Source organism: Fringilla coelebs, assembly GCF_963513975.1.
Source record: "Fringilla coelebs genome assembly, chromosome: 6".
Taxonomy (NCBI): domain Eukaryota; kingdom Metazoa; phylum Chordata; class Aves; order Passeriformes; family Fringillidae; genus Fringilla; species Fringilla coelebs.
Window position 1 is genome coordinate 11947589 of NC_140034.1, and position 27758 is coordinate 11975346.

The window sequence follows — 27758 nt, forward strand, 5'->3', positions numbered from 1 at the left end:
TCACGCATGAAATATGGTGTGCACTTAGATGAGAGAAGAAAAAAGCCAAACCTTTGAGAGCCCCTGCCCAGGGGAAAATAATTTTTCACCTGCGGGTAAAGCATCAGTGTTGTTTCCAAAAAGCCAGGGAAGCCAGGCCTCACATTTCCTGTGAAGGTACAGAAGTCTTTTCTCAGAGCCTAAAAGGAACAGAGTTGTGGAAGTCACTTGTACAAAACATCAGGGTGCACATTTCAGCCCGTTACAAACCCCTACATACTCACTGAAATGACAGCTTGCACTGACTTGTAAGGAACATTTTTTCTTGAACACAGTTACTCAGCAGGAAGAGCAGAGCATAATTAATGTTTGTGTAGAATTCCATTTTAACTTAGGTCATCTAGCACTTCAGAATAACATGGTTACTCTTTTTTTTTTTTTTGTTCTTTTATTTATAAAACTGGATAGTCTTCATTTTCCCCAATTAGTTAAATGAATATCAAACCCTTCTAAACACCAAACCTTAAAATGAGTATAAATAGTGCAGTAATAGGTATGCTGCAAATACATAGATTAGCTACAGCTTGGAGCAAGGGAGAAAATTAATTGATGTGTGACATGTTGTTGTGTAAAATTGTTTTTTTGCTTGAAATTGAACAGTGGCATTTATCATATTAACACAGACATCTTTTCCAATAATCACTGCTAGCACTGCTGAGGCACTGCCATTACTATTAGTAAATAGATGACAGTCATGTTTTATGAAAGGATGTGAACAGTGTGGTTTCAGGCAGTGTTTAAGTGCTGTTAAGTGTTTTGATACCGAAAAATGAAATAACAATTAAAGCCAACCAAACAAACAAAGAAAAGCAACACTACCAAGCTGTACACACCTACCCAGTGCAGAACTGATTATTACTTGTAGTACATGTTGTTTCTTCAAGCTCAAGAATTGCTCAGAACCATTTGCTTGTATTCCATCACCCTGATGTGCAGGCAAGAACTGTGCCAACTCAGGGCAATAAAGCAGCCTGTGCAAAGTGGAAAATGATTAAACATGCTGAACTGGATGCACTGCCCAATCAATAGGTCATCCAGGATAGTGTAATCAGCCTGTCCATCACTCTGCCTTCTTACCCTCTTCTCACTGTAAGTTTTTCATATGATTTTCAGTTTATTAGAAGCATCTATTTGGAAAGCCAGAGGCTTTCCAAAATCTTTTCCTAAAAAAATCTCAATATTCATACAGTATTGTAAGGAAATCTTAAAAACCCCTGTTTGAGATCCCATGAGCCCAGGCAGCATATTTCAGGCTGATTTGGAGCATGTAGGCCTTTAGGTTTCATTCTGTTTAATGAAGATTCTTTTCCACTTTTTGACCTCACAAAAATGCTGTTTCCCCAACATGCAAAGGTGAACATTTTCAGTCTGTGAACATCTCTTTTCTGAGCTCAAACTAAAGAGGAAAGAAGATTACCTGGCTTTAACACTATAAAAATCTCTGCCAGAGGATGAAGGAAACAATTAAAAACAAAATTTAATGAACATCAGAGAGCAACAATAAAAGAAAAATCAGTGGCACCAATGGGAAGGAGAGCTGTGTGACTGAATTGTGTGAAGACAAGTTGTGTGACCCAGAGCAAAGAAGTACAGCCATCCACTGTCAAAAGTTTGAACCTGCCCTGGAGGCCTCCACTTGACCAGCAAAGGCAGAGAATTGAACACCAGCAAAGGTCACGACACCAAAAATCTGTTTGAGGTTATTTGGGGCAGCTCATAAGAATACATGAGAAGATCAAAGCTTTTCCTTGGGACTGGAAGGGATTAAATCACACAGAAAGTGTCTGCAGAGTAGAAAATAAAAAAACTAAATTTCAGAGACTGCTTATCAGCTTCCCAGCCAAGATATATTATTTGAATGAAAAATAGTTGCAGTCTGTGCTACAAATGACATCAAAATACAAATCTTGCAGTGATTTGACATTTACAACACAGATGTTGCTGCTACAAGGAAGAGCAGGCTTCTTCCTTGGAACCACTTTAGCTTAAGTCAAGGGATGGATCTTCCTCTTCTTGAGGAGCATGCAGACATTTATGCAGAAAACCTGCTTCAAAGAAATTATTTCTGCTGAAATATTTTCAGTTTCACAGCCACCTCCTTAAGCCTTACCTGCACACATGACAAAACCATGAGCACCTGGGGCAAGGAACACACCAGGACACACCACCACTGCACAGAGAGCTCAGGGGCAGGAGAATCTTAGCTTTGGCACTGATCTTTGAGCCTGTGTGTCTCTGATTCAGTGTTTTCATCTTTACTGAGGAAAACGAGGTATCAAAAACCTCATTGCATTGTTAGTGTGGTGATAAAGGTGCTCTGTACTCAGGAACAGCACACAAACACACCTTTCTTTTAGGGAACACAGGGAGCAAGGTGCCAACAGCAGCCATCAGCAAGTCCTGTTTAAAAAACTACCAAAATAACTATCCAGTCTTAACTGAAAATATAAAACTGCTTTAGTGGCAAGAGAAAAAACATCCAGAGTTCAAGTAGAAGCACTCAGTCCTTGAGGTAGAAACAGAGCAAAAGTGTTCACCTCAGATATCTCTTGGTCAGGCCCTTCTGCCCAGACTCGTCCTGACCTCCTCAGTCCCCTCCAACATCACCCCTGAGGTATCTGGGTGCTCCTGCACGTTGTCCTTATGTTTCCCTCAGATGGATTTCTGCAATTTCTTTTCTTTGGAGCCAAGTCTCACAAATCAGTAGATGTAACTGACTTGATGCAACAGGGAGGACAAAGGAGAAGAAAAGGTCAATCTTCAAATTCACCTATCATCTCAATTACAAGGAAATTCCTTCTTAAATTTCAGTTATTCACAAGTAATTTTTCTGACTGCCTCATTTGCCCCCCATCCCCATCCTGTTCTTTATGAACAGACAAAAGTTATGAGTGAGCAGAGGGGTAGATAAATGCTTTAAGCTACAGGACAGCATGGGTACAAAAAATAATGAGCACTAACTGAGCAGGACTACATTTAGTCTTGTAGTTGAAAGACTATTTGTAACCATAAAAATGGGGCTAAAAACTAAAATGAAATTAATTTTAAGAAAAATCCTGATCAGTTGATTAAATGATTTATAGAACAAGATAGGGAGCACATCCTTGTGGCCCAAAGTACTTATTTCAGTCCTGCATTACAGTAAAATTTGTGATACCTTCTGTAACTGTTTCTTGGTGTCTTGTTTGCTGTTTAGATTGTCTGTGAGATTTGATTAGGTGAGAAGCTGAAGGAAGAAAAAAGACATATAAAGTGCAGTGGCCTAACAGCCACATTGGAGGGCAGATAATCCAGCCCAGAGGAAGATGAAATGCATAGCCCACAGTCTATTCACACTGCACCATAGAAGGCAGATTTGATTTACCTTCAAGCATGGTGATTCTTTACTCCTGAACAATAAGAAAAGGGAGATGAAGGCAGTAAGCCATTTACCTTTAGCACTGATAGCAGTACTCATTCACCACTGAGTATCCATTACACATTCGTTGTTGTGCCTCATTTTTGTAAAACAGCAGGTCAGGAGGCACTCATAATTTAGGGTCCAAATATTTGCCTTCCTTGCTTTGGTTCTGAAATGCCAAAGATAGCAGAGATTGGGAAAAGTAAGCACTCCTCTTGCATTCTGCAAGTACTTCCTGTGATAGCTTATCTCATTAGTAAAGTACAAGAACAAGGCATGCTTTGCTTATAGCAGAAATTTATTTTTCTGCTATAAATTACTATGCAGAAGTGGCATAATCTGTCCCTCTGTGAGCACAGGATTCTCCTATGGCTGAAAAAGGGGCAAACACACTGTACTGGGGTTTTTTTTGATAGCAGCCATGTACTCATTACCGGCCAACACGGCAGTGCTAATTTGGCCCTAACACGGTGTTTGCAGCCTGTTTGCCACTGCACATACCTGAAAGTGTTTCATGTGGTTCATTTGGCATTTGCAAACTTCCAAAGTGCTTCAGGGCCGCAGGAGAGAACCAGCAACACAACCATCAATCTTGTTAAATACAGAGATTTCCTTGCCAACAGTGTGACACAAGTATAGTTTCCAAATAGAGTAGAAAAAGCACAGAATGTGGAAAGATAAAAGGTCCAAAGTACATTACTTAATTAAAACTTTCATGTCTGGCATGTACCACAAGAGAAGTATTTTCAGTCTGCCACCAATACTTCAGTTTTAAACCCACAGATTTTACCCAAGGTTCTGCACGCCACCCTGACCTTTATCACCCAAGTTCTAACACAGCTTTACATCTAAATTAGCATACTGGAGTATTTCACACCAGAGAGGCTTCACTGTGGAGCTATTGTTCCAAGCCTGCAGATACTTAAAATATCTTATCTCAGATTTTTCTCAGTACTTCCAGTCACACTAAATAAACAGAACGAGAAAAAAAACCTAAACTCATCACGCAATCCTTAAAGAAAATATGAAATACCACTAGCCAAGAGATGCCTGGTACAAGTGACTGAGGGTTAATGTCAGCCCTGGGGGCTGAGGGCTCATCCTGAAGTTTCTCTGCAGGCAGCCTTGGGCTTTACTGACTGTGTCAGGCTCATCAGGTGCCTGCTCTAGGAGGGATGGAGGGACTGACAGAGCTCACTCGCTGCTCCTTTCCCAGGCTGCAAGGGAAAGGTGAGGATACAGCAGCCCCAGGCAAGAAACATCTCAGCTGTGATGTCCAAGGAGGCAGCAGGACCTAGCAAAGCCCTTGCTCAGGAGGTGTCTCAGCACCTCCTTCTGCAGCCTGAGGAAACCAACTGGTATGTCTGGAGAACTTTTTAGACAGTCCGCAGAAAATGCTGGGAATGAGTTTCCTTTCCTTGGGGTCATCTTCTTTAGTCTTGGAGTCAAAGACTCCAAGAAAAGCATTCCCATGGCCCATTGCCATCATCACAGCCTGGATTTGGTAGCCATGTGTGCTGCTGGGAGCACACCCCAAGAACATTTCAGCTGTGTTCTACCTCCCCACAACTGGGATGGTTCATTTGCCACCTCCTTATTTGTCTTCCTTACCCATGCTTTTCCATCTTCTAAATTAGTGGGACTGTCAATTTTAAGTAAAAGCTGCTATATTTCTTATTGATAGTTAAATTCAATTTACATAAAAGGGAACAAATTGTTCTCCATTATTCTGAGCTGCAGCAGACACACTAATTTTAGAGTACATGGTTTTTATTGACACATAAGGCTTATTTCTTTATCCATTGATGAATAAGAAAGGTTGGTTTCTTTATTCATTTATGTAGTGTTTGACATACACTAGCAGGCCTGAACAAAATGAATTTCTAGAAAAATAAGAAAAAATAATTTCAACACCATCAACTGGGCTCAATAAATCCAGACAACTGCATTTGCTTTGCATCTACTTTTCCTTTTTCACTTCTATTACTCATTTACCTTGTCAGGTCCAAATGAACAGAAAAGTGTTGGGATACGTACAAAAAATTGCTGCCTACCATAAAAGAAGGAGCCTTGTATTCACAGAAATCTAGAGAGACCTCAGCTTATTCAAAATCCCTTTTTTGACTTGTACTGCCATCATTCAACTTCATTTGAAAGTGGGAAATGGAAATGGAATGTATTGTTAATTGTAATCAGATTGACATCCACTTGCTAAGAATGGTTTCGATGATTTACTGTCCTCTAAAAAAGTGCAGAGTTGGAAAAAGCTTGTGATTGAACATCAGTACAGTGAGGATAGAAAAATCTATTAATACTTTTACACAACCCATGGCAGTTAATCAGAAAGCAAGACTTGACTGGAATGAAAGGCCTTTTCACACCAGGATGTGAAATCTTTACAAAATTGAAATTATTTGTTTATTTTGTTTTTCTTAACACTTAGTGAAGTGTCTGGCAAAGGTTGAAGTGGTCACACAGCTTTCTACAGGGTGCACAGGACTCACATCAGTTTTAGTGACCTATTCCCACTTTTCATACTGATACTCAGTGTACTAACTCTTTCTAACTCATGCAATAAACCAGAAACGTGCACAGCTATATGAAAACATCACTAACCTTAATTTTTTTTCTTTTTCTTCTTTAGTTTCCCATTTCCAAAGCCTTATCTTGGTGTAATTGTCCAAGACAAATGGTTGGTTGTAGTGGTTCTGAAATATATTGAGAGTGAAAAACAATCAAAAGGGGCCAGCTGTCAGAACTTTCTAATATGTGAGGGATTTTTGCTATCTCAGGTCTGAATAATGAGGTGTGTCATGTAATGAGATACTACTATTAAAGTTTAAATTTGGCCACAGGTTTGACCAGAGAATTCACATGAAATCAAAGCAGAAATCCCAGATTCCCATTGTCTCTTCAACATTATCTACACCAGGGCAAAAACGAATCCTAAAGTATCAAAATGTGCCTTTAAGACAAAGGCAAATAAAGAGAAATTGTAGAGTTTTATTGTCAGACTCCTACAGAGCTCTCCCAGGTGTCAGCCAGAATTGCAGACACAGGGCACTGCTGGCCCCACACCCTTCCACCCTCTTGCTATCCAAACAGTTTAGCTTGTCTGTATTCCCCAGAGTGCAGGAACTGCCACTTCTGCTGCACTGGAACACAGCAAGGAAGAAAAGGAATAGGATTTTAAATTTCCCTTCCATACTCATCAGAGGGTCCATAGGGAACAGAACAAGTCTAAGTCTTATCAGAAAAAGGCCAAGAAATACAGCAAGTGAGTCTGCTTTGGCCCTCCTGCCAAGATGTCTGGAGCTGTTAAAAGTGGATTACATGTAAACAAGACAGGAACAAGATACTGGGCATTAGAGCGTGAAAGGATGTCACTTCTCAGCAAAGAGGGAGTTGCCAGTAGGAAGTTCAGGGATGATGCCAAAATACACTTTGCAAAGGAGAAAGAGAGTGAAAAAAAAATAAAGGTTCTGTTAGAACAAGCTATAGCTGGATATTTCTGTAAGTATTCAAGAAGATTGCTCATCTAAAAGCGTAATGCAGCTGCCAGGATCAAGGCTAAGTCTTCCAGTAGCAATGGAGGAGTGCAGTTTCTTTCTGAAAGACCATAGATTGAGAGAAAGTGACTAGCAGCTAATGAAATAAGTAATGGAACACACTGTTTATCTATGCTCAGAGGCAAAACAAATAGAAAAAATACACTGTAAGAAAATTTCTGCATTCTAATACCAAGAGATCAGATATTCCCTAGTTGCAACAGGGCAGTGGTTGGCAGTGAGTTAGAGCAGGCTCTGCTGATGGTTGAGGTTGTCAGCCTTCCTGCAGAGGAGTTACTGCTCAGGCAGTACAGAAATTCCAGTCCTTTCTGTGGCCTTGTCCTGCACAAATGCAATATAAGGACCTGAGGAAGTCAAACCTCTTAATTTTATACTCTCAGTTCTCATTATGCAGAGGAAATCAAAGGGATGTTAGGAATGAGCAATGCACAAGCAAGACCAGCGAAGCTGAGGGGAGGTGGCCTCTCAGCTCCCAAAATTCTCTTTCTATAAAGCAAGGAGAACATGTCAGATCAGAAAGAAAACACAAACTGTTCTGAATAAACGGTCTTGATAATTGAGAACTTGCTGTTTTCTCACCTGAGCTATCTTTATTCAGTGCTTCTTTCTCCCACAAACGCTTCCTCTCTCATCTCACATTCCCAGAGGTCCCTTGCAGACTATAACATTATTAAGTAGTCACCAGCTTCTGCAAATACCACCCAGCAGATGGGGGCTGGGGAGGACTGCTTACCTCATCAGCAAGTGCTACCCAACCCCTGGCATTTGCATTAGCTCAGCTGTGTCTGTTTATCAGGCTGGATGCTTTCCCCAATTCAAAAGTCAAGCAGAAGACAATCCTTTAATCTACCCTGCTTTAATGCAATAACTTCTGCACTTGTAGAAGCCAAGAGGATGCAGCTCTGGTCTGGGGCTGGCAGGATCCTAGAGCTCTTATTTTACAGAGACAACCCCCATTACTCAGCTACTAAGCAGCAGCACATTTCTGGCAAAGGAGATAATGATACCTTTTAGCGGGGACCAGGGGAGAGTTAGAGACTCTGAAATTACATGAGAGTAAAGCAACTACAGTCTGCTATTTGCAGGCTCACTTGACATCTGGAGCCCTGAAAGATCTGGCTGAATGGTAGTCTTCCAAATCCTGGAGGACTGGCCCGGAGTTTCAGTATCCTTCAGGGAGGTGTTAGAATGTTACCCTTTGAGCTGCTAATTTTGCTCTAATTGCTATTGACCAGCAAGGCTTGCACAGGCAGGAACCAGATTTCTCTGTCTTGGCCCCACTACCAGACTGGAAATTCTGCTTTTCTGTCTTCCTGTACATGTTGTGTGTTCTTCTTTGAGGGGACCAGCTCCCAGACCAGACCAGACCTTCTGGTTTCCATGTTTGTACCATAACAAGCTAACACTGTTGCAAACCTCAGGCTCAAATAACAATCAGTTGCACTTGGCATCCAAGTCCAAAGGAATGTGTTAAAATTTAAATTGTTAGTGTACTGCACCTAAAGTACACATGCTTGCTCTTCCTGCTGCCTGAGTCAAATCATATTCTGGGCACAAAATACAGGCATGGCACTGCTTCTAGAACTGATCCAGAGGGGACTTTCCTGTAAAAGGAACCCAGAGGCTTTAAAGAGCTGAAGAGAGGAATACAGTATAGTTAGGAAAAGGAGAGATATAGAAATGGTTTTTATTTTGGTTTATTGTTTTTCTTCCTTTCTTGCTGGCTTCATGACTTTGTACTCCTGATTATCCAGTGCCAAGTCTCAAGTGGAAAGCATGGAAATCTGTGCTGGTAGTTCCCTAGGAAGGACATATCCTGAGAAAAAGTAGAAACAAGACTCAGGTCTTCAATTTGAAATAAAACAGTGCTCACTGCTCAAATCACTGAAAGTGTGGGATACACACCACTGCCACTGGGTGTCTGAAATAAGAGGTCACAGCTGCTGAGCTCTGTGCTAACTCTATACTTCCCATCCCTGTGGGGCAGGGGGATTGGAAGCACCATGAATGGGCCAGGCTCCACCAAGGACCTGAACCTCCTGCCTTGCAGAGAAATCCCAGTAATGTTGGGCAGCCTGGCCACTTGTCCTCAGGCAGATCAGCGTCTGCACAGCCTCCTAGGACATGCCAGATCCCCAAATTCTGTGTGCCTGTGAGACTGATTAGAAAGAATCATTCTTCTTTACTCGTGGCTTGAAAACAGGGCCTGCACTTGTCCAAGTATTGCTTCTGAGCCTGTGCCACCTTTAGTGCTCAATGACCTCCCTTTGGGAGCTCTATTCCACGTGACACATCCTCAACATTACATGTTCTGCATTTCTGTTTCTCTAATTTTAACAGCATCCAGTTAGCTGTTATCCTAGCCAGACATTGTCTACACTGAAGAAAGCAGTCTCATGCCCCTGACTCACTGATGTACATCTGGATGAAAGCTGAGTCTGTTTTTTGCCTGTTCTGGCAAGAGAAAGTTTGAAGAAGCACGTGACAGGAGTTAGCCAAGCAGTAATAAGACTCACCTGAACATATACATCTTTTAATTGCTAAATAAGACACCTTCCACAACAGCTAAGATTTTATTTTTTTTAAGGAGATAACTCATTTCATTCATAATAGATTTAATTGTGCTCTGATTGCTCGCACCTGGCAATTTTGTTTTGCAGCACATTTGTTCCCTTGGGCCTGGTACAGTACAAGTTTCAAGCCCTGAAATAAATGGAATGGGATTTGCAGAGCCAGCTTCAGGCATAGACAAAGTTTGCAGTGCTGGGGCAGCTCTCTGCTTTGCCTCTGCCAGAGACCTGTCCCTGCTACTGCCCAAGGAAAGGATGCTCTGAATAGACTAAAAACTCTTGCTCATCCTTCTTGCAAGCAGCAGTGGTCATGGCCCCTTCTCCTGGCACGAGCAGGAGCACCATGCCTGCTTCTCCACAGCCCTGCCATCTCCCTCTACAGCACTCATCCACAGGGTAGTGAAATTCTGCATTTTCTTTACCTCTGAGTCAGCTCTGTTTCCTGCATTATTCTGGATTCAGATGTTTCATTGACATTTGTCTGGCTTCAATTGGTATGCAGGATAATGAAATAATTTTGAAATCTTTCCATTAGCTATTTTGAACTATAACACTGAACAGATCTGAGAGTACTGGGATGTTTTTACCACACCTTAAGGCTGACATCCCTTGGATGCTTTTTTAGTCTTTTTCTTGCTTTCTCAAAAGATCCTCTGCTCAAGTGACCCCACCAGAATTTTCCTCTCAGTTTTTCCTCTTTACACTTGAGGTCCCATCCTGAGATACGGATTCATTATGCTGCATGTTGTTGTCCCACACTCCTAAGAGATTTCCTCTCCCTAAATAAACTCATACTTTAAATGGAAAAGAGGGAAAAGGGTAAGGGAGCAAGTCAGCAACAGAAAAGTGAGCTGATTTTCTCTATATTGGGAGCTGTATTGTTTATTTGACATACCCAAAGGTCCAGTAGAGCAGTGACTGGCATAGAGAAGTGCCTGCAAAATGAATGTAGTGTACCCTAAGACAACAGAAAACCTGCCCTGTATAATGGAAGGCACATAAAACTAGAAAGAATCAATTCAAATAGCCCCACAGAGTGCAAGATGGACTGAGCCAACCTGCATGGATATACAAGGGATAAACTTCATGCCAGGTAGCCCAGGCAATTTCTCTGAATTATTTTACTAGAGGTACAGTCACTGCTGAAAAAATTCCTCAATAAAAGGAGAATTTAGCAAAAATAATCTAAATTTGTGGAGGCAAGCAGAAGAGGAGGCCTCAACTGGGTTTCTGAAGAGTCAGAAAAACAAGTTCTGAAGTCTAATCTCTCTTGTTTTAATTAATTCCTTCTCCTAACTTACCAAACTGAAATATAAAAATAGCTCAGATTATACTCCAGGGCAGTTGTTTACATGCATATTTACCAATTCTCCAGTGAGCAGACTTCTGAAGCAGATCACTCACTGCTTAATTTTCTCAGCAAAAAGAACACAGAAATCTATCCACAGTGAAAGCAGCCATGCTCTTCAGGGGTAAAAGATAAGGGTTGTAATAGTCAAATCACAAGCAAAGTCTGAAGAGATGTAAAACACTCATCATGTCTATTGATTTTAAGCTGCATGGAAGCATCCCCTGGGAATGTTTCTCTAGATATTATCTCTGTAATCACAGTATTCTCAATTGTAAATTCAACTGCTCTGTAGCAGAGCATTCGTATTGTAAACACATAAAAGTGTTGAACTGATAAATGCGCTGCTAGCTGAGATCAAATGACAAATTCATTAGCTGCATCAGGTTCTGAAAGGTAGGACTGGTTTTTCCAATGACATTTCCTCCATTCCTGACTCCAGTCATTGGCAGTACTACTATGGTGCCCTGTTCTGTTCTCCACAAGTAGCAATCACTGAAGGGAGTGACATCTTAAAGGGCTGAGATCCATTGTTAGAAAAAATCTTTTAACAATAGCCTTTCTGTGAAAAATCAGATTAGGAAAAAGGACATTTAGGAAGGTGGACATTTGGGGACAGTGATCTGCATTTACAGGAATATACTCCATAACCATATACTCCATCTTCTAAGTTCTCTATCTGCTACTCTTATAGAAAGGCTGTTTCAGAATCATGTTCTGTCATTGGAAATCTTCAAAATTCCAGGAGAAAATGTAATCATGATCAATTTCTTCTTAAGCCTTCACTTCTCTTTAGTGGAAATCATCTTTGCCCTTCCTTGTTACATTTACAATATCAGCCATATCCCCACTCAGTTTTTCTTTTTTTAGACTGATCTAGACAAACTTTATTTTGAGTTTGTTTTCTAAGATGCCTCAGGTCTCAGAAAAACCCTTTTATGTGCATCCCTTCCAGACTGAATCTCTCTCTTGAAAAAGGGTGGCTGAAATTCTGCATAATGTTCCCAAAACCATCACCACCCTTTGTCCAGCAAGCCAACATTCCTTCTCTTGCTGAAACACCTCACATCATTGTTTACTCAACCTGCTTAGAAAACAGATATTTAGCCTAAAAGCCATTTTAGCACTGCATTCAGTGACAGAATGAAGGTTCCTGAGCCACCAGGTATAATTTAGGATACCTCTTTGTGGTAGGGTATGTTGAATCTTAGGTGTCAGCCTCACTCTCTTTACCATGTAAAATGTGTGTGATTTTAAAGGGATGTCTTGTAATTATTAGATTCTCTGGAGGCACCAGGCATGGATTGCTGGAGCTCTGAAAGCACAGACAAATCTTTGCACAAAAGACCTTCTATTCTCAGCACAGATAATCCCACTCTATATTCAGTATGATTCTATTCACACATTCACATCCCCCTACTTAAAATCATCACAGCAGACTTTGGAAAAGGTATGAAACATAAATACAAGCGCAGTTGATGTATGCAGTAAACACATCCATATATTTAGAAAAGACCTCTTGCATAGTGCATTCCTAGATGACAAAATGAGTCAGTGATTATCTAAAGCTCCCAAACTTAGAGGCTCCAAGGAAGACTGTTGAAAAATGGGGGAAAAGGAAAATTACTCTGGCAATAGAGGATTTAGAAGGTAGCTTTTAATATATTACTGATTTATGCAGCTGATTCCTTAAGCATCTTAATATTCCATACTAAGAAACCAAAATATCTTTTCAAATTCAACTCCTTTGGATTGATAAAAAATCACACACAGGCACAGGAATCTTCTCAACCTGATACTTACTGACAGCTACCCCATAACGTTCTCCACATTGGAACAAAGCTTTAAGTGCACTCAGAGAGGGCAGCTGCAGTGTTGTAAAGATTGCCTGAAGTAATGCCATGAAAAAAGGGTGAAAAAAAATGGATCTGCTGCTGGGACGCTGGAACAAAGTATTTCTGATAGAGAAAAGGTATGGAGGAAATTATTTGTGGTGGCCTAATTACATCAGAAACAACTCTCATTCAGCTGGTTGAGGAAAAGGACCCAATGTAAATGGAGGAGAGAACAGCCCTTAGGTCAATTTGATATTTGTTTTCCTGCATGCAGAAAACCATTCCTCATGAGAACTGTTTCCTGCCATTATGCAAAAACTCATCATAAAAACAAATCCCTCAGAGAAGCTGTTGTGTATCACCACTGACAGCACTGGAGAGCCACTGCTGATATTGACCCTTCTGGAGACATATAAAACATACTGGCAGTAAACTTCCAATAGGAAATGTCCACAAACAACAGGTATATTTTGGCACCTATACAATGCACTTATGGCTATTGCTTCCCACTGGAAATGAGAAAAATCATTTAAGCAGTACACAAGCTATCAGCTGTCATTGAATTATATTGCAAGGATGATCTCTAACCCTTAGAAGAGTTTGTTAAGCCTTTTTTACTTTAAAGCAATGGTTTATAACTTGTAGGTCAGTACAGCTGATGTTTTTCACAATATGCAGATGATCAGCTTCTCAAGGAAGCTCAAAATGAAATGTTATTAACAATTTATGATTATTTCCATGCAGATACTGAATGACTAATTCCTATCATATTTTTCTGCAGTTGCAGGAGGGAGTGTTTCTGCACCTGTTTCTTTTTTCTCCTGCAAATCTAATAATTAGTAACATTGTACTCAGCCAGATATGAAATTTCAGATCTATTAGTATATTTCATGCATTTAATGACTGACAAAATGTGAAGTCATATAGCCACAATATAATACCACAATGATACCAAGAAAAGTGGTCACCAAGGAGGCAAAGCTTCACAATCTTGGATTTTGTTGCAATAACCCACTAGATTAAAGCCATTATTGGATATTAATATGCAAACTAGAGTACCTCATTAATGAAATAATGCAAAAGTTTGGAAAAATGTGAGCTGTTTCCACAGATACTTTTAAGATCCTGTTGTTAATTAGAAATTTATGGAAAACTGATTAGCTTATGTTATCACACAGAGAATAAGTCATCTTAGCGTTTTGAGAACAGAAAGTTCATTTATTCATTAGTCATAAATCCCTATATTTTGTTCATACACCTCTATTGAACTGACTGCCTTGGGTCTGAATGAAATATAATTTGTGTTTTGGCAACACAATTATTTGATGGCATCAACAAACAAAACTAAACATTGCAAATAGTTCCAATTCTACCACAACAGCTCTGTCAACCCGCCTAATAGAGTAATAATTATTCATTCACATATTTATAGCCCAAGCATGGCAGTTCAAAGCCTTTATGCACTATTTTCCTCATATATTTCCTGAAAATAGTCGATTTAAAGCATGTACATACATATACATACACATATGTGTATGCATATTCATCCACATTTACTTCACAAAAGGCCACCCACATGGTTTAACAAATATAGGTGGAAAAATAGGTAGGTAAGGGAGATGTAATGACCCAGCAGCATTACTGATCACTGAAGCCACTCAAAATGTTCTACTGACAGATTTCTTAATGCTTTGAAAAATTTTGACTGTATCAATGGGAATGCTGTAAGCCACATTCTGTGTTAAAATGCCTCAGCTACTTCAGAAAATATAACTAGGGAAAAAAAGGTGGGTTAACTCATAGCAAAAAAAAGTAGCCAATTACTTTCTTCATTAAGACCTTATCCAGCCTACTTTGCAGCTAAAATATTCCAAGGAGCTTTCCAGAGTGTCAGGAATTTGTGTTATATTAAGCACAGGCTTGCCAAGTTGGTGGAAAGGGGAATCTCAACCAATCTCAGTCCCACTCCCGGTCTGATGTCAGTGCCATTAACAGAGCCTGGAGGGGGATCCCCTGAAAACCAGAACAAAAGAATTCCAGACCCTGCAGCCAGCAGTTTGGCTTTAACTTGGGGCCAGCCTAAATACCTCTGTGAGCAACAAAGAAGGCACTGTTTGCCATTTTTCATCCACAGGGATGGTGGGATTCAGCGCACCCTCGGCCAGTTTGCTGACAGCACCAAGCTGGCACAAAGTTGGAGCTGGCACACCTGATCCAGAGGGACATGGGGCCAAGAGGTGGCCCCAAACCTCATGAAGGACAAGGCCAAGTGCAAGGTCCTGCATGTGGGTGAGGGCAATCCCCAGCACAAATACAGGCTGGGCAGAGAAGGGATTGAGAAGGATCTGGAGGACTTCCAGTCCCTATGGGACTTACAGGGCAGCTGGAGAGGAACATTTGAGAAAGGCATTGAGATAGGACGAGTAAGAATGGCTTTAAACTGGAAAAGCATAATTTTATATCAAATACTAGGAACAAATTAGGGTGGTGAGGCTCAGGTTGTCCAAAGAAGTTATGGATGCTCATCCCTGGAATTGGTCAAGGCCAGGTAGGATGGGCCTTTGAGCAACCTTGTCTAGTGGAAGGCGCCCCAGACCATGGCAGGGGAGTTGAAACTAGATGATCTTTAAGGTCCCTTTCAACCAAAACCATTCTGTAGTTCTATGATTTTTATAAACTTTTAAAGTTGTGCACTTGAAAAGCATCAGTTTCTAAACTAGATCCCACATAGGTTCAATCTCAGTCAGATGTTCTTCATCCTAGTTTCAAGACTAAGACTTCCTCCCTAACCCTTCATGGCAGGTGAAGGTTTTTTAGTGTCTGGCTTCCCAAGAAGGCTCTTGGAAGTCTTGGGTCTCTTACCAGGAGCTGCAGGTGATGATGCACCAAGAAGAGCCAGTGGCCACACAGGAAACATCTAATTTGGGGATTGAACTGATGGACAAAGCTGGAGATGAAGAGAAGTCATGGCAGGAGCTTTTTAGAAGAGTGAGGCAAAAAAAGAGACAAGAAATAGGATGAGTGAAAAAAGGTGGGGGCTTTTGGAAGCCAGCAGGACTTTTTCAGAGAAACACTCTCCTAAAATGTGTCAAATTGAGCTGCAGAGCAACACCTCTGTATTCCTATACTGTCATAAAATAGGTATTAACTTCCCTGATTACAGGCATCCTCATCTTCCTCCCTTTTCTGCTTCATGGACATTACCAGCCTCCTTACATTCTCACTCACTCTGCTGGCATCTGTGTCTGCACTGCAGAGCTATTGGTCCAGTGCCTCCAAAATACCCCAACTGGTGGGATGCATGCTTCCACAGGACCCTGTGTGTCAGCCAGGGAGTTACACTGAAAATATTCACTAAGATACATTGTTCAGCCCCTGAAGCAGTTCTGCACTATTTCATGCTGTGGTCATGGATAGTTCTGGTAACTCCAGGAATAGAACCACCACCCCCTCACAGAAAATGGATTGTTTGACATTTTTATTAGCTTCACCCTTGTTCTGTGGAGATGACAGCCAGTTACCTACCCTGGCATGACTGGTAGGAAAGTAGGTAGAAGGAAAGCACAGCTGACAGCATCTTGCAAGTCTGTGGTGCTAAATCAGCATCAGTGCCACGTGCCCTCTGGATGAGGACGGGATGTAGAGGTAGAGTCGTGACAGTATGTTCTGAGGTGTCCCTGTGGTTCTCCCAGCTTGCTCTGTCAATGTTTCATCTCAGGTTATTAGTATTTATAAAAGCATGCCCTTAAAATAGCTTGATGGTGTTAATAGAAGCAAAAATAGCAGTTCCTGCACTTAAGTTGTTCGTAGCGGGGTAAAACAGGGCTAAATTGGGCAAGTACAGAAATCATAATAGCACAATCCAGTTTAAGGGTGACTTTCAAATCCCCTTCAAGTCTTAAAAGTCACTGACTTTAAGCTAAAATTTGGACCAAGATACATTCCTTCCTGCTTTACAGAAAACCCTTCTCCCTTTAAAAGGTGTAAGATTTAGGGTGACTTTTGCCTAAAGACTGCTTAAATCTACTCTCTAAGTCTTCCACTCAAAAGTGGAGCAACCAGAAAATTATCCAACTTCTGAAAACACATTTCAGAAAAGTCTTTCAGATTTGCATTTGAAATGTGTAAAATAGACATGTGGATTGTAAAATAGATCCTGTTGTGGGTTGACCCCAGGTGCCCACCAAAGCTGCCCTGTCACTTCCCTTCTCAACTGGACAGGGAGGGGAGAGAAAATATGATGAAAGACTCATGTGCTGAGAGATCACACACCAATAGCCATCATGAGCCAAACAGACCCCTCTTGGGAAAATCAGTTTAACACCAATAAAATCAGAGTAGAATAATGAGAAAATAAAATCTAAGTCTAAAACACCTTCCCACCCCCCCTCCCTCCTTCACTCTGATCTGTCTCCTCCCCTCAGGTGTCACAGAGGGGAATGGGGGCTGTGGTCAGTTCATCGCTTATTTATTGTCTCTGTCACTCCCTCCTCCTCACTGGGAGGACTCTTCATGCTCCCTGCTCCAGTGTGGAGTCCCTCCCTTGGGAGACAGCAGGGGCACAACTCTCTCACCATGGTCTGCATCTGGCTGCCCATGCTCCAGCTCCTGGGGCACCTCCTGCCCCTCCTTCTGCGCTGACCTTGGTGTCTGTGGAATGGCTTCTCTCACAGATTCTCACCCCCCTATCTTCAGCTGCAGTTTCAGAGAGAACTGAAAAAAAAATTTATTCACCATCTATAGAGTATGGAGAGGGGAACACAAGAGGCATTGCATTTATTTTCCTAATTTTTAAGAAAATGATTTCTCAGATAGCACAGTAGTCTGCATGTGTCTATTCTAGGCGCAGTGGATCAATGATCTTCTGGAGCCAAAACTGATGAACTGTTCTTCTCTAGACAGTGTTGATCATGCTTCACTGAGAAATCCATGTCTTTTTTTTTTTTTTTTTTTTTAATTCTCTGTGTTTCTGTAAGTAGACTGTGATTATTGCCAGACGAGCCACAGACAATATTCAAACTAACATACTGCATGTTCTAGGACAAGACAAGGAAGCACAGACTATTACAACAGTGTGTCCAAATTCCAACCTCACTTGACACTGGAGTCGGTCTCAATCACATCAGTGAAGTATAAGTGAAGCTCTGGAGAAAGAAGAGAAACATGAGTTACTTTATGATGCCTTGGCACAATTAAAAGTAGTTTTAAAAATTGATAATCTGAAAAAATTTATCATCAGGTTGTTCATGACTGATATTTTTCCTGTAGTAAGCTACTAACTGTCTGGAGTGACTATACATTTTTTTTTAATAGGCTGGTTTCTTATTTGCAATACCTTAATATTTCTTACAACTGTAGTTTCAGAAAGGAAACAACACAGTAACAGAACTGGGAGATTTTCCTACTTTGTTTCCTTTAAAATTTGCAATTGCTTTAGACAAAAATGTTTGTCTGTTTCGCTGATTTCTTATTTGCCAATGCTAAAACAATATCCCATGTAAACTGCAGAGGCTGACAAATTAATTTTTGTGATTTAATATCAGGCAAATAAATCTCACCATTACTAATTATTTTTTGACCTTGCATAAGAGAATAGGATTAGACTGACTACAACTGACACTGATTATGTGAGACAGGATGTTATTAAATCCCTTTGGGGAGCTTTTGAAAGATCCACCACATTTAGAGAAGAGAGCTTTTCTCTGTCTTAGCTCATTTATGGAGCAATTACATGTGACTTACCACAAAAACGATGACAGGAAACACACTGAACAAACAGCTAAAGTGGAATTTACACCACTCCCATTTCTGTCAAAACATCTCACAACCTCACAGCCTTAAAAAGTTTTGTCAAGGTTACCTTTAGCAAAGCCCTTTGCCATATATCAGCAAAAGGCATGAGATGTATTGGATTAAGACTACATGGAGGAGAACTTGGATATGAAGGCAGCAGAGATTTCTCAGTGCTCAAATGGCTTCTTTGCACCAGGAGCCCAAATTTAATTAATTTTGCAGGCTTGAAAAGCCTAATGTTTTCATTTAAACCATCTCAGGATTTTCAAGTTTTGTTTTTCATTAGAACACTCCTATAGAGGGTTTCTTAGTGGAGTGCAGAGAAATATGCAAAATGTACTGATTTGAAAAACCTCTGCCCAGTCTAGAAAAACCTGTGGCTAAATTTCCTGTTTTGTTTGATTGGGGTTTTTTTCCAATATTAAGATTGCTCAGGGGATTTTTAGTAGTAGTTTACAATTTTGTACCTAAAAGTATGCCAAAATGGAGAGGTAGGTAAAGACCATTTCCATAACTGTTTTTCTACAGCTGACTGCTTTCCTAATATCCATAGCTGAGAATGAAAATGCACAGTGAAGTTCTACAGAACTGTGTTTATTAAATATGTACACACTTATTGATTATAACATTTACAGTTTGAAAACATTAAAAAAGCTGTTAAAAATGTATAATCCAGAGTAATACCGACAGTTCACTGCAGAACCAACAGTACCGAGGTGTTATATTGCAAAGATTTATTCTCACCCCTGTTTGATTTCAAAGCTGATATTGCTGTAAATTTGTGTGATGACAACACCTAATACTTAGACCCTCACTTTTTTTTGTCTTTTAGTATGTGTGTCTTCACATACTAAATCCAAGTCCAGAATGGTAGAAGTTAAAAGATACATAAATGTTTTTTCCTTAGGTACAACTCAGTGGTATAACTAAAGTAGCTTGCTGGCACTCACTCACAGCTTTTCCTCAGGGTGCCTCAAAGACCATCAGCTTGCTGCCAGTAGTCCTTGACACGAAGCCAAACCTAGGGCAGACTTAGAGCAGGGGCAAGAGCCTCAGCAGGGTTATCCCTTCCCATGAACACTAAGATTCTCTGCTGCTCTCTGCAGCACTCCTGAGATATGTCATGTGTGTAAAGAAGGTCCCTGCTTTGCAGTAAGCACTGGTAATTGATGGACAATACTGGAGGGTAGGATTTTCTGCATTTGTAGTGATCGCTAAACACAGGGAAAGTTTATGCAAAGATTCTGGTTCATAAATATAGATATTCTTGCGTCAGGAAAAATTGATTTTTACTGAGTTTATCCTTCAAGGAATGTTGTGTTGTATTTCTGATATTGCAAATGAATAAAGCAATACTGTGTGAGGTGTTCTGCATGGCCAAGTATTGTAGTCCTTACTCAGAATTTACTCAGGAAAAACCACCTTTGACCTCAGTGAGGATTTGCTTGACTAAGGACCGCACAGACTGTTGTGAATCTTAACAGCATTGCTTGATGCTAATGTTGGGCAACAGTTCACATTGCTAATTTGCCTGCCTCATCCTTCTCCTGGGCTCAGGATCTGCCTTTGCTGCGTGTTATTCATAGCTTCTATTGCTAGTTCAGATTGCTTCTCTTTGTGCTTTTCTTTCCCAGCAAACATTTTGCAGCTATTGTTCTGCTGCTGGTAGATGAGCACAGAACCTGGTATACAGGACTTGAACCTCAGCCCAGATTCAATTAACACTGTTAAACATGTTCTCACTATGGTGCTCAGAAGAAATTTTGATGACCCTCTTTCAATGAAGCATAAATTTGTTTAAGCTGATGTTTTTAGAATGCGAAAATATAGGGGCTTAATTCACAAATCTTAAGACCAAATGCTTCTGCAATAAAATAGATGGAGTAGCACCCATTTAGAGCCATCAAAAGGTCAATTGTAAATGCTTATTCTGCCCTACAAAATTCAGCCAAGAAAGCTACTAAATGTGTGTGCTGTAGCATCACTCTGTTTTGTAATTTTAATACTGCTTTAAAGTAAGATATCCTGAAAAATAATTAGTACCAAATTATGCCATAGCCTTCTGATACAAAGCAAATCTAGCTAGGTTATCACTCCTATGTCTTATGAGCCATACCTAGCCATGGTTTATCCTCTATTCATGCTACAGGGTACGAAATTCCTGGGTGCCAACCTGCCTATGGCAACCTAGAATTCTCCAGGGCAGGCTCGCAAAATCTTCACCTACTCTCTGGGACAGGTAACTAATAAGTGATGTTTTGTGAGTTATGCTTTCTTTCTAACTTTCTGATGTCTGTAAAAATGTTTCATTTCCTCATGTTAGTCTGTGGTCTCTCATTGTTCAGCTCCACTGTGTTTTCTGGACTAGGGGTATAACAGCAGACCTGTTTGTTGTAGTACTCTAGATGCTTGCCTCAGCCAAGCCTGTAATAATTGTTACTAACATGCATAAAACCTGAAAATTGTTTAAGAAGCTGCAAATCCACAGCTGCCTGCTACCAGTGAATCTCTTTTTCTGATGGAGTAGTTTGACAATGCAGGTGCATTACATTTCACTGTTGGTACCACAGTTACCTGGGCTGTTCACCCACCTTTCTTAATTGCTGGTATGTATATATATTTCCTCTTTCCTTTATCAATTTTACATTAATCTTGAGTCTCCTGAACTAAGGATTTTTCAGTACTATAGGTACAGAATACTGAAGGGATGGGAGAGTTATAAATGATTCTGGTTTACATTTCTATGGAGCATGTAGTAGAAGTTTAAGTAATGACTCCGTTTTCCATATTTTGCTTAAGTTCTTTTCTACTTTCCTCCTGAATTCACTGTGTGTTCTTTTTGCTTGACTTTATTTCAAGTGGCAGGTATGTAGAAGAAATGCCATTCACTAATCCTATACCTTTTAATGACATATGAAATACTGTAAAATATTTCAAAGTAAAAAGGTTATTAGGTTAAGAAAATAAAGTCAGACTGAGCTTCAGATTGGTTCCTGAAGTCTATTGATTTTCTCTATATACAAGATAATAATGTGTGAGAAATTTCATCTTGAGTGCTGATAGTATAAGAAAGACATAAGTGAGATTCTTTTTGATTTTTTTTTCACACGGTCCACACTCTGTGGAGTAAAAAAACCCCAGCAATCTTGGAAAAGTGGTTTGAATTCCTGCTTTTCATTCCCCTGGGATTCTGCAGGTACACTCTGCTCTTACCTGGGTTTAGAAGATCTTGATGTAAAAATAGCTTTGCTCTGCTGCTTGTTCTTGCTAAAATCAAGAGATGGCCAGTGAAACATAATCCAGGCATATCAAACTCTTTTACAAAATGTTCGACTCTAATTCCAACTTGGCTGAGTATTTGGAAGTCCTTTAAAATTGGAAGAAATTCACACAGCCATGGTGTAATTACTGAGTTTGATCTTACATTCTGTTTTAAAATGGATGTCCACATGGAATTTCTGAGTCTTGGGACAATACTTAGTCGTCTTTCTGTAGGGCTCACTAAAAATATATTTCTTTTCTACCACCACGATTTACTTGTAGTTTTTACTTATGAAATAAAGAAAAAACTTACTCTTGTAGAGGACAATACCACAGTTTATCTCCAAGTCTACTACAACTCAAAATGCACAAATCCAAGATTTTAGCTCAGCCTATTCAGCCATTTAATAAAAAAATAAAAATAAACATCCATTGAAAGATAAATTTCATTTTCCTACATGCTTTTGAAAAGCTTGCAAGGATCTAAATTGTTAGAGAAATTTTTGTATTTCCTGAAAGCTGGCTTGTTTCTTTCCTGTTGAGTAACTCAGATCTTACTGCTTCAACAACTAGACTGTAAAACAATAATATCTGGAAACTTGCTTTCTAGTTATATTGAAAAATTCCACCTTGCTAAAGGAACTCATAAAAACCCCAAACGTTTGTTTGGTAAAATGAAAAATAGTGAGTAGGACAAGTGTCAGCATTTACAAAATGAGGATAGGTTCTATTCTACCCAGCCTGATGCCCCTTAACCTTTAAAAACTAATGAGAAAGCAGTAACAGTATCAGCAAGAGATTCCTAGTAAAAACCTAAGTTTTGATTAACCCAGAATGTTGAAGTAGTTCAGTTATAACATTAAAAAAAAAAAGGAAAAAAAAAAGATGGCCTGTGTTTGTGTTTATGCAATCCACATCTCAAGGCACAAGAGGGATTTTTGGGAATGTCTGGAGTAGTGAATCTGCTTCCTCACTCTGTACAGTTCCTCGGGGTGCTACATCTTCCAGGGAGGTGGAATCAAAGGGCTCCTGGGTCCCCTCTGAAGGAGCACACTGTGCTCTGCTTTTCAGCAGCTTTTCCAGGAACGCCTGTTGCCTGACTTGGTCTCTCCAAATCTGAAGATCTTTCATTTGCTGGCTCACTCCAAAAACTACCCAAGAGCCAGTGTCAAGGTGCAGGGCTGGTAGCAAGAGTTTGGAGGAATGCAATCCTGTTCCTTCTCCTTTCCCATACAGACACAAAAAAAAAAAAAAAAAAAAAAGGTGACAAACCAGAGTCTTACACTGAAAAGCCAGCACAGCCAGGGGAGCAGGATAAAATACTGAACTAATAAATTATGACATTCAGCTGGGAGGAAAGTTGTGTGAAATGATGGCACAACATGCTGAGCCATGGGGAACTTGCTAGAGGTGAGCTCATTTATACTCTTGCAGAGTAGAAGACTTCTCAGTTAACAAGTCCCAAAAATAGTGTGTTGCAGTGTATAAAACAAGGTAGGGCTTGAAATAATTAGCCACAGATGACAGATGGCAACTCCTTTCTCTTTTTTTCCTTCTTTTCTTTTGCTGTAATATCAAGTTGATCAAAGGGCTGAGGATCATTTGTTATTGTAGGAAAACTAAAAATATCTTGAAATATTCAGGCAAAAGAAGTTCATTCAGGTACGAGGCAGTAGCTCTCATTGTTCCTGTTCAACACTTTGTACATGAGTCTGTGTGTAGTAATAGTTTCCCTCAGAATCTGAACTGCATGTGCACAGCTGAGAATTTGGGTGTGTCCTGGCTTAGGAGTATTATTTAATCAATTTATTAAATCAAATTGTTAATTTATTTAATGTAATTTCTTGCTTGTGTTAACAAGCCAATGATCTGTTGTACTGCCAGAAAGCCCTCCAGAAAAGTGCCCAGAGCTCACCTCTCCGGCAGTGACTTGAGCAATGTCAGTGCTGTGTGTGAGGGGAACCAAGGGCTGGGGAGCAGAGGCTGCAGCAGCACTGACTGGAGGTGTCTGAAGGGGCAGTGCTGCATCTCCCTCCAGGCAGGAGCAGCATTTCCTCCTGGGCTCTTAGGAGTAACATCTGGCAAGCATGGCACTGCTTTAAAGGCAAGCACCCATGGATTCAAGTTAGAGACTCAACAGGAGCTTCTGTCTTGAATGACTTCTGTCACAAAAGAGGATCAGAACACAACTGCAACAGATGTACTTAAAAGGAGAATTCAGTCATTTGCTCAAATAATGTAATATACCCTGCTCATAAAGGAAAAAAGCCGTAGCATCTCCAGTCCCAGTAGTAATTCTGACTGCTTCATGAGCCAGAAGAGTATCTTTGATTTTTTCAGCTGCTTAGCATAACCTTTCTGATGAAAGTGTTAAGCCAACACACCTAAATGAGTCCCTTGAGCAAGACAAAGATGAATTTCAAATCAGAGGAATGAGAAAAGGATTGGGAAAGGAAGGAAATAGTTAAGATGAGAACAGATCACAACCTCTGCCGGTTAACCTATGTCTGGGTGTTTTATACCAAATAAAATAGGAACAAAATTCTATCCCTACTGCTAAAGCACATTTCTCCAGTATTCCCCTACCACACTTCCAACCTCAGTCCTTTAATAGAAAGAGTAAGATCAATTTCAGATTGCTTCTGGCCAGTGGGCTTCACCCATTCTCATTACATTCCTATTACACATAAACTGCACAATTCAGGAGGAACCACACTTCTGTTCCAGCACAGCTTGATCCAGATGAATTGGGGAAATAAACAGACAAAAACAAAAGTGAGACAGGTTTAATAACACAATTAAAATATAACTTTATAAGCTTGTGAGCTGATGTGGCAGGCTGCTCTCAGTAATTTCCAGGGGGAGCGCTTATCCGTGACTACAAACCAAAGCAATCTAGAAGCTGGCCACTCAAAGCTATAAGGAGAGCTACTGCAGCTGAAGGCAGCCTGCTTAATCACCTGGAGAGCTCTCTTTAGCTTTCTAATCACAAATTGAAGTCTACCTCTAATTTTGCTTCCTCAATTTTTCAATACCTTACTATTTTTTTCCCCTTTCTTATCACCTCTCAGTAGTCTGGATTCCCCAGTGAGAAGCAATGCAGACGGGTAGGATTCTGACAGACATTAAAAAGCAGACAACAACTGCTCAACAACTTCAAATAACTTTCTGTCTGAGGTAACTCCCCCCCTCCAGTGGCCTGTGTTACATCATATTTGTTGCAGTCAGCCTGTGCTGCTGGTTTTGTTACCCTTTTGAACCCGGCTACTTTACAGTGCAACTCACGATTTCTGCTACCCAAACATTTCATGCAAACTTATCAGCCTCTGGGAAGCCAGGAAATAGCAGCTCTTACAGGGGTGAACCTTCTTCCAGGCTCATGGGAACAGCAGAGTCTGGACAGAAAGCAGTGAAGATCCCTTAATCCCTAGGAAGGGTCAGGGTCATCCTAATTCTGCTCTCTTGCACTAACGCTGTCTGAAGTTTGCCACACCAGAAGTTTCCTTCCTTCTCTCCCAGTTTAACCAGCTGGTTCATTTCAGATGTGCTCCAAGCACTAGGCAACATTTGAACAATGCAGAGAATATGAAGCAGGGCATGAACATGAACAGAGTCCTTCATTATGGTAAGAAAATAAACATGTCCTTCCTACCTCTAGAGAATTAGCCAGAAACCACGTATTCCTTTTGGAATCCCATGCTGGTTTTCTTCTCTTGGACCCATATTTTCCAGCTCTCCATCTCTTCATTTTCTACAATACAGAGAAACAAATTGAACAGACACAGTTCTCATTCAAACTTTTGTAGGATCACTTCCTGAGCCTAAAGGTTTGCATTTAAGCCACTGCAACTAAAGTTCGCATTTAAGCCACTAAAGGTTTGCATTTAAGCTACTAAAGGTTTACCTGCCAGACCTGAAAACAATTAGTTTCCACTTCAAGGAGAGCCTAACAGAGGCACTAGGAGGCAGCTTGGAAGAAGGCAAAGATCATAATAACAACTAACTTCTGCTGCTTCCACTCTTTCCCTCTGCTTTAGTCACCTTTGAATTTGGGCACAAGACTCCTGCTGTTTTGCTGTGCTCTGCATTCATTTCTCACATACTCAGGTATTCAACCTCAGAAGTGTCTCATAAGCAAAAATGGTCATCTCATTAATGGGAGACAGAAGCAAATTTGAAAGATTCCAGTTCCAAATCAAGTTAGCAGAAGTATTAAATCAGTCCTCAGAGAGCTGGCTCAGCCCTCCAGCCTCTGCTCAGCCCCTGCACCAAGCAGTGACAGTGCACATCCTGGTGTGTAAGTCCACATTCTTCCTTCTCCAGGGCTGCTCTGTACCCTTGCTTAGTGCCCTGCACATGAACACACTCCTTGGTCACAGGTCTGGATTCTCATTTGCCCTTGGTATTTTTCAGTACACTGGGGGAATCAAAAATGTCTGCTAAAGAAACTTCATTTAAAATAATCAAAACACCTTTAGTGGCTATATCTGAAAGCTGCAATTTTATTTGTGGTATTTCTATTCAACCCATTCAGAGCCTTAGGTTATGGATAGCACCTTTAAATAAAGGAAAACTTGTATGTCTTTATTATGAGTACATTTTAAAATCTTGTCACGTTTCACTGACTATAATGGCATTCACTGAAGACAACTCAGTGCTGACAGATGGTCCTCTAAGGGTTTTTTGCATGTCAACACATAACTGAATTTTTGTATCTTAATCACCTGATATTACAGTTCATACTGAATGCTCTTGTTGGATTGATGTGTCTGTGATCTTCTGATATTTGTTACTGAGGTCACCCTTCTGCAGTGGAGGACTGTCAGATCATTATAAGCAAAGCATAATGCAGTTTCATTTTAAAGACAGATCACTCTTTTCTACCTCTTATGAATAAGGCCAGTACAGTTTAGACACATTTAACCAAGTGATATATCTTGTCAGGTCTGAATTTTTAATTGTGTGAATTATCAAAGAGCGAGGTACTCATGTCCAAAGTAAAGAAAAGTTACCTCCCAATATCCAGTGATGTATCTGTTTTAAAGCAGCTGTATGAACTCTACAGGTGCCTCAAATAGGATTTCATGCTGAGGATCAACCCCACAGCACTTGGCACTTCAACTGCTAAACATCTCTTCCTTTCCCCACCTCCTTTCCAAACGACTCTCTGTAATTTTTCTGATAAAGGGTCCCTCTTCTCTGGTTTAAATTCTGCCAGAATGCCTGGGACCTAAGAAAAGGACTCTGTTACTTGTTTTATGAGTCCATCAGTCATTTGGAAACTATCTGAGCTCCAGATTTGGATCACCCACACAATTGTTCCAAAACATATGTACAGGCCTTCCTTCTCATAATCGAAACCCAGCTTCAGGTTGTTTATTTTGAAAGCAAGTACTGCAAAGACAATTCAAATGATTTAATACTTGCAAAAAAAAAACTCCTTCAAAAGCTATCTTTCTAAATGTTTGTATATATATCTACAGGAAAGAGAGATCTGCATGCAATTTGACAGGCAAACTCTTCATACTCCAAAGTTTCAAATATAAGTAATTTCTTCAAAAGTAATGGAGAAATTTGGAGGATGTGTTATAATGAAAAAATCCTGACAGACCTTGGTAATTTTTTTTTTTAAAAATAGGTAAACTGAACAAAGTCTGTGTGAGCCTGAGTTTACAGGAAAATGCCTAATGCAGTACTTGGATACACATTTGCATAAGCAAATTTCTTTAAGTACAAATAAAGCTTCTGAATAAAGAGTGCAGCTTGACTCTGAGTCCGAGCTGCAGCATGTAATCTTTTTCCCCAATAAAATTTATAATTTCAAGTCATAGTTGGATTCTCAGACTCTGGATCTTGACTTTGTAATTTGATCCCATCCCCCTCCTAATCAGATCAGGCAAGAGCAAGGTAAGACACAAAAACTGCAGACAAGAAAGATAGTTT

The 27758-nt window shown here is 40.2% G+C and overlaps 1 protein-coding gene across 1 annotated transcript in view; it reads left to right on the forward strand.

Moving 5' to 3' along the window:
* Positions 1–27758, forward strand: part of BEGAIN (brain enriched guanylate kinase associated) — a gene marked incomplete at its 3' end in the record, with an annotated part of 147568 nt that overhangs the window by 53561 nt on the left and 66249 nt on the right. The window contains exon 3 of the mRNA XM_084207193.1: positions 20704–20793. Coding sequence (XP_084063319.1) covers positions 20704–20793 — 90 coding nt within the window. The remainder of the gene's footprint in view (positions 1–20703; positions 20794–27758) is intronic.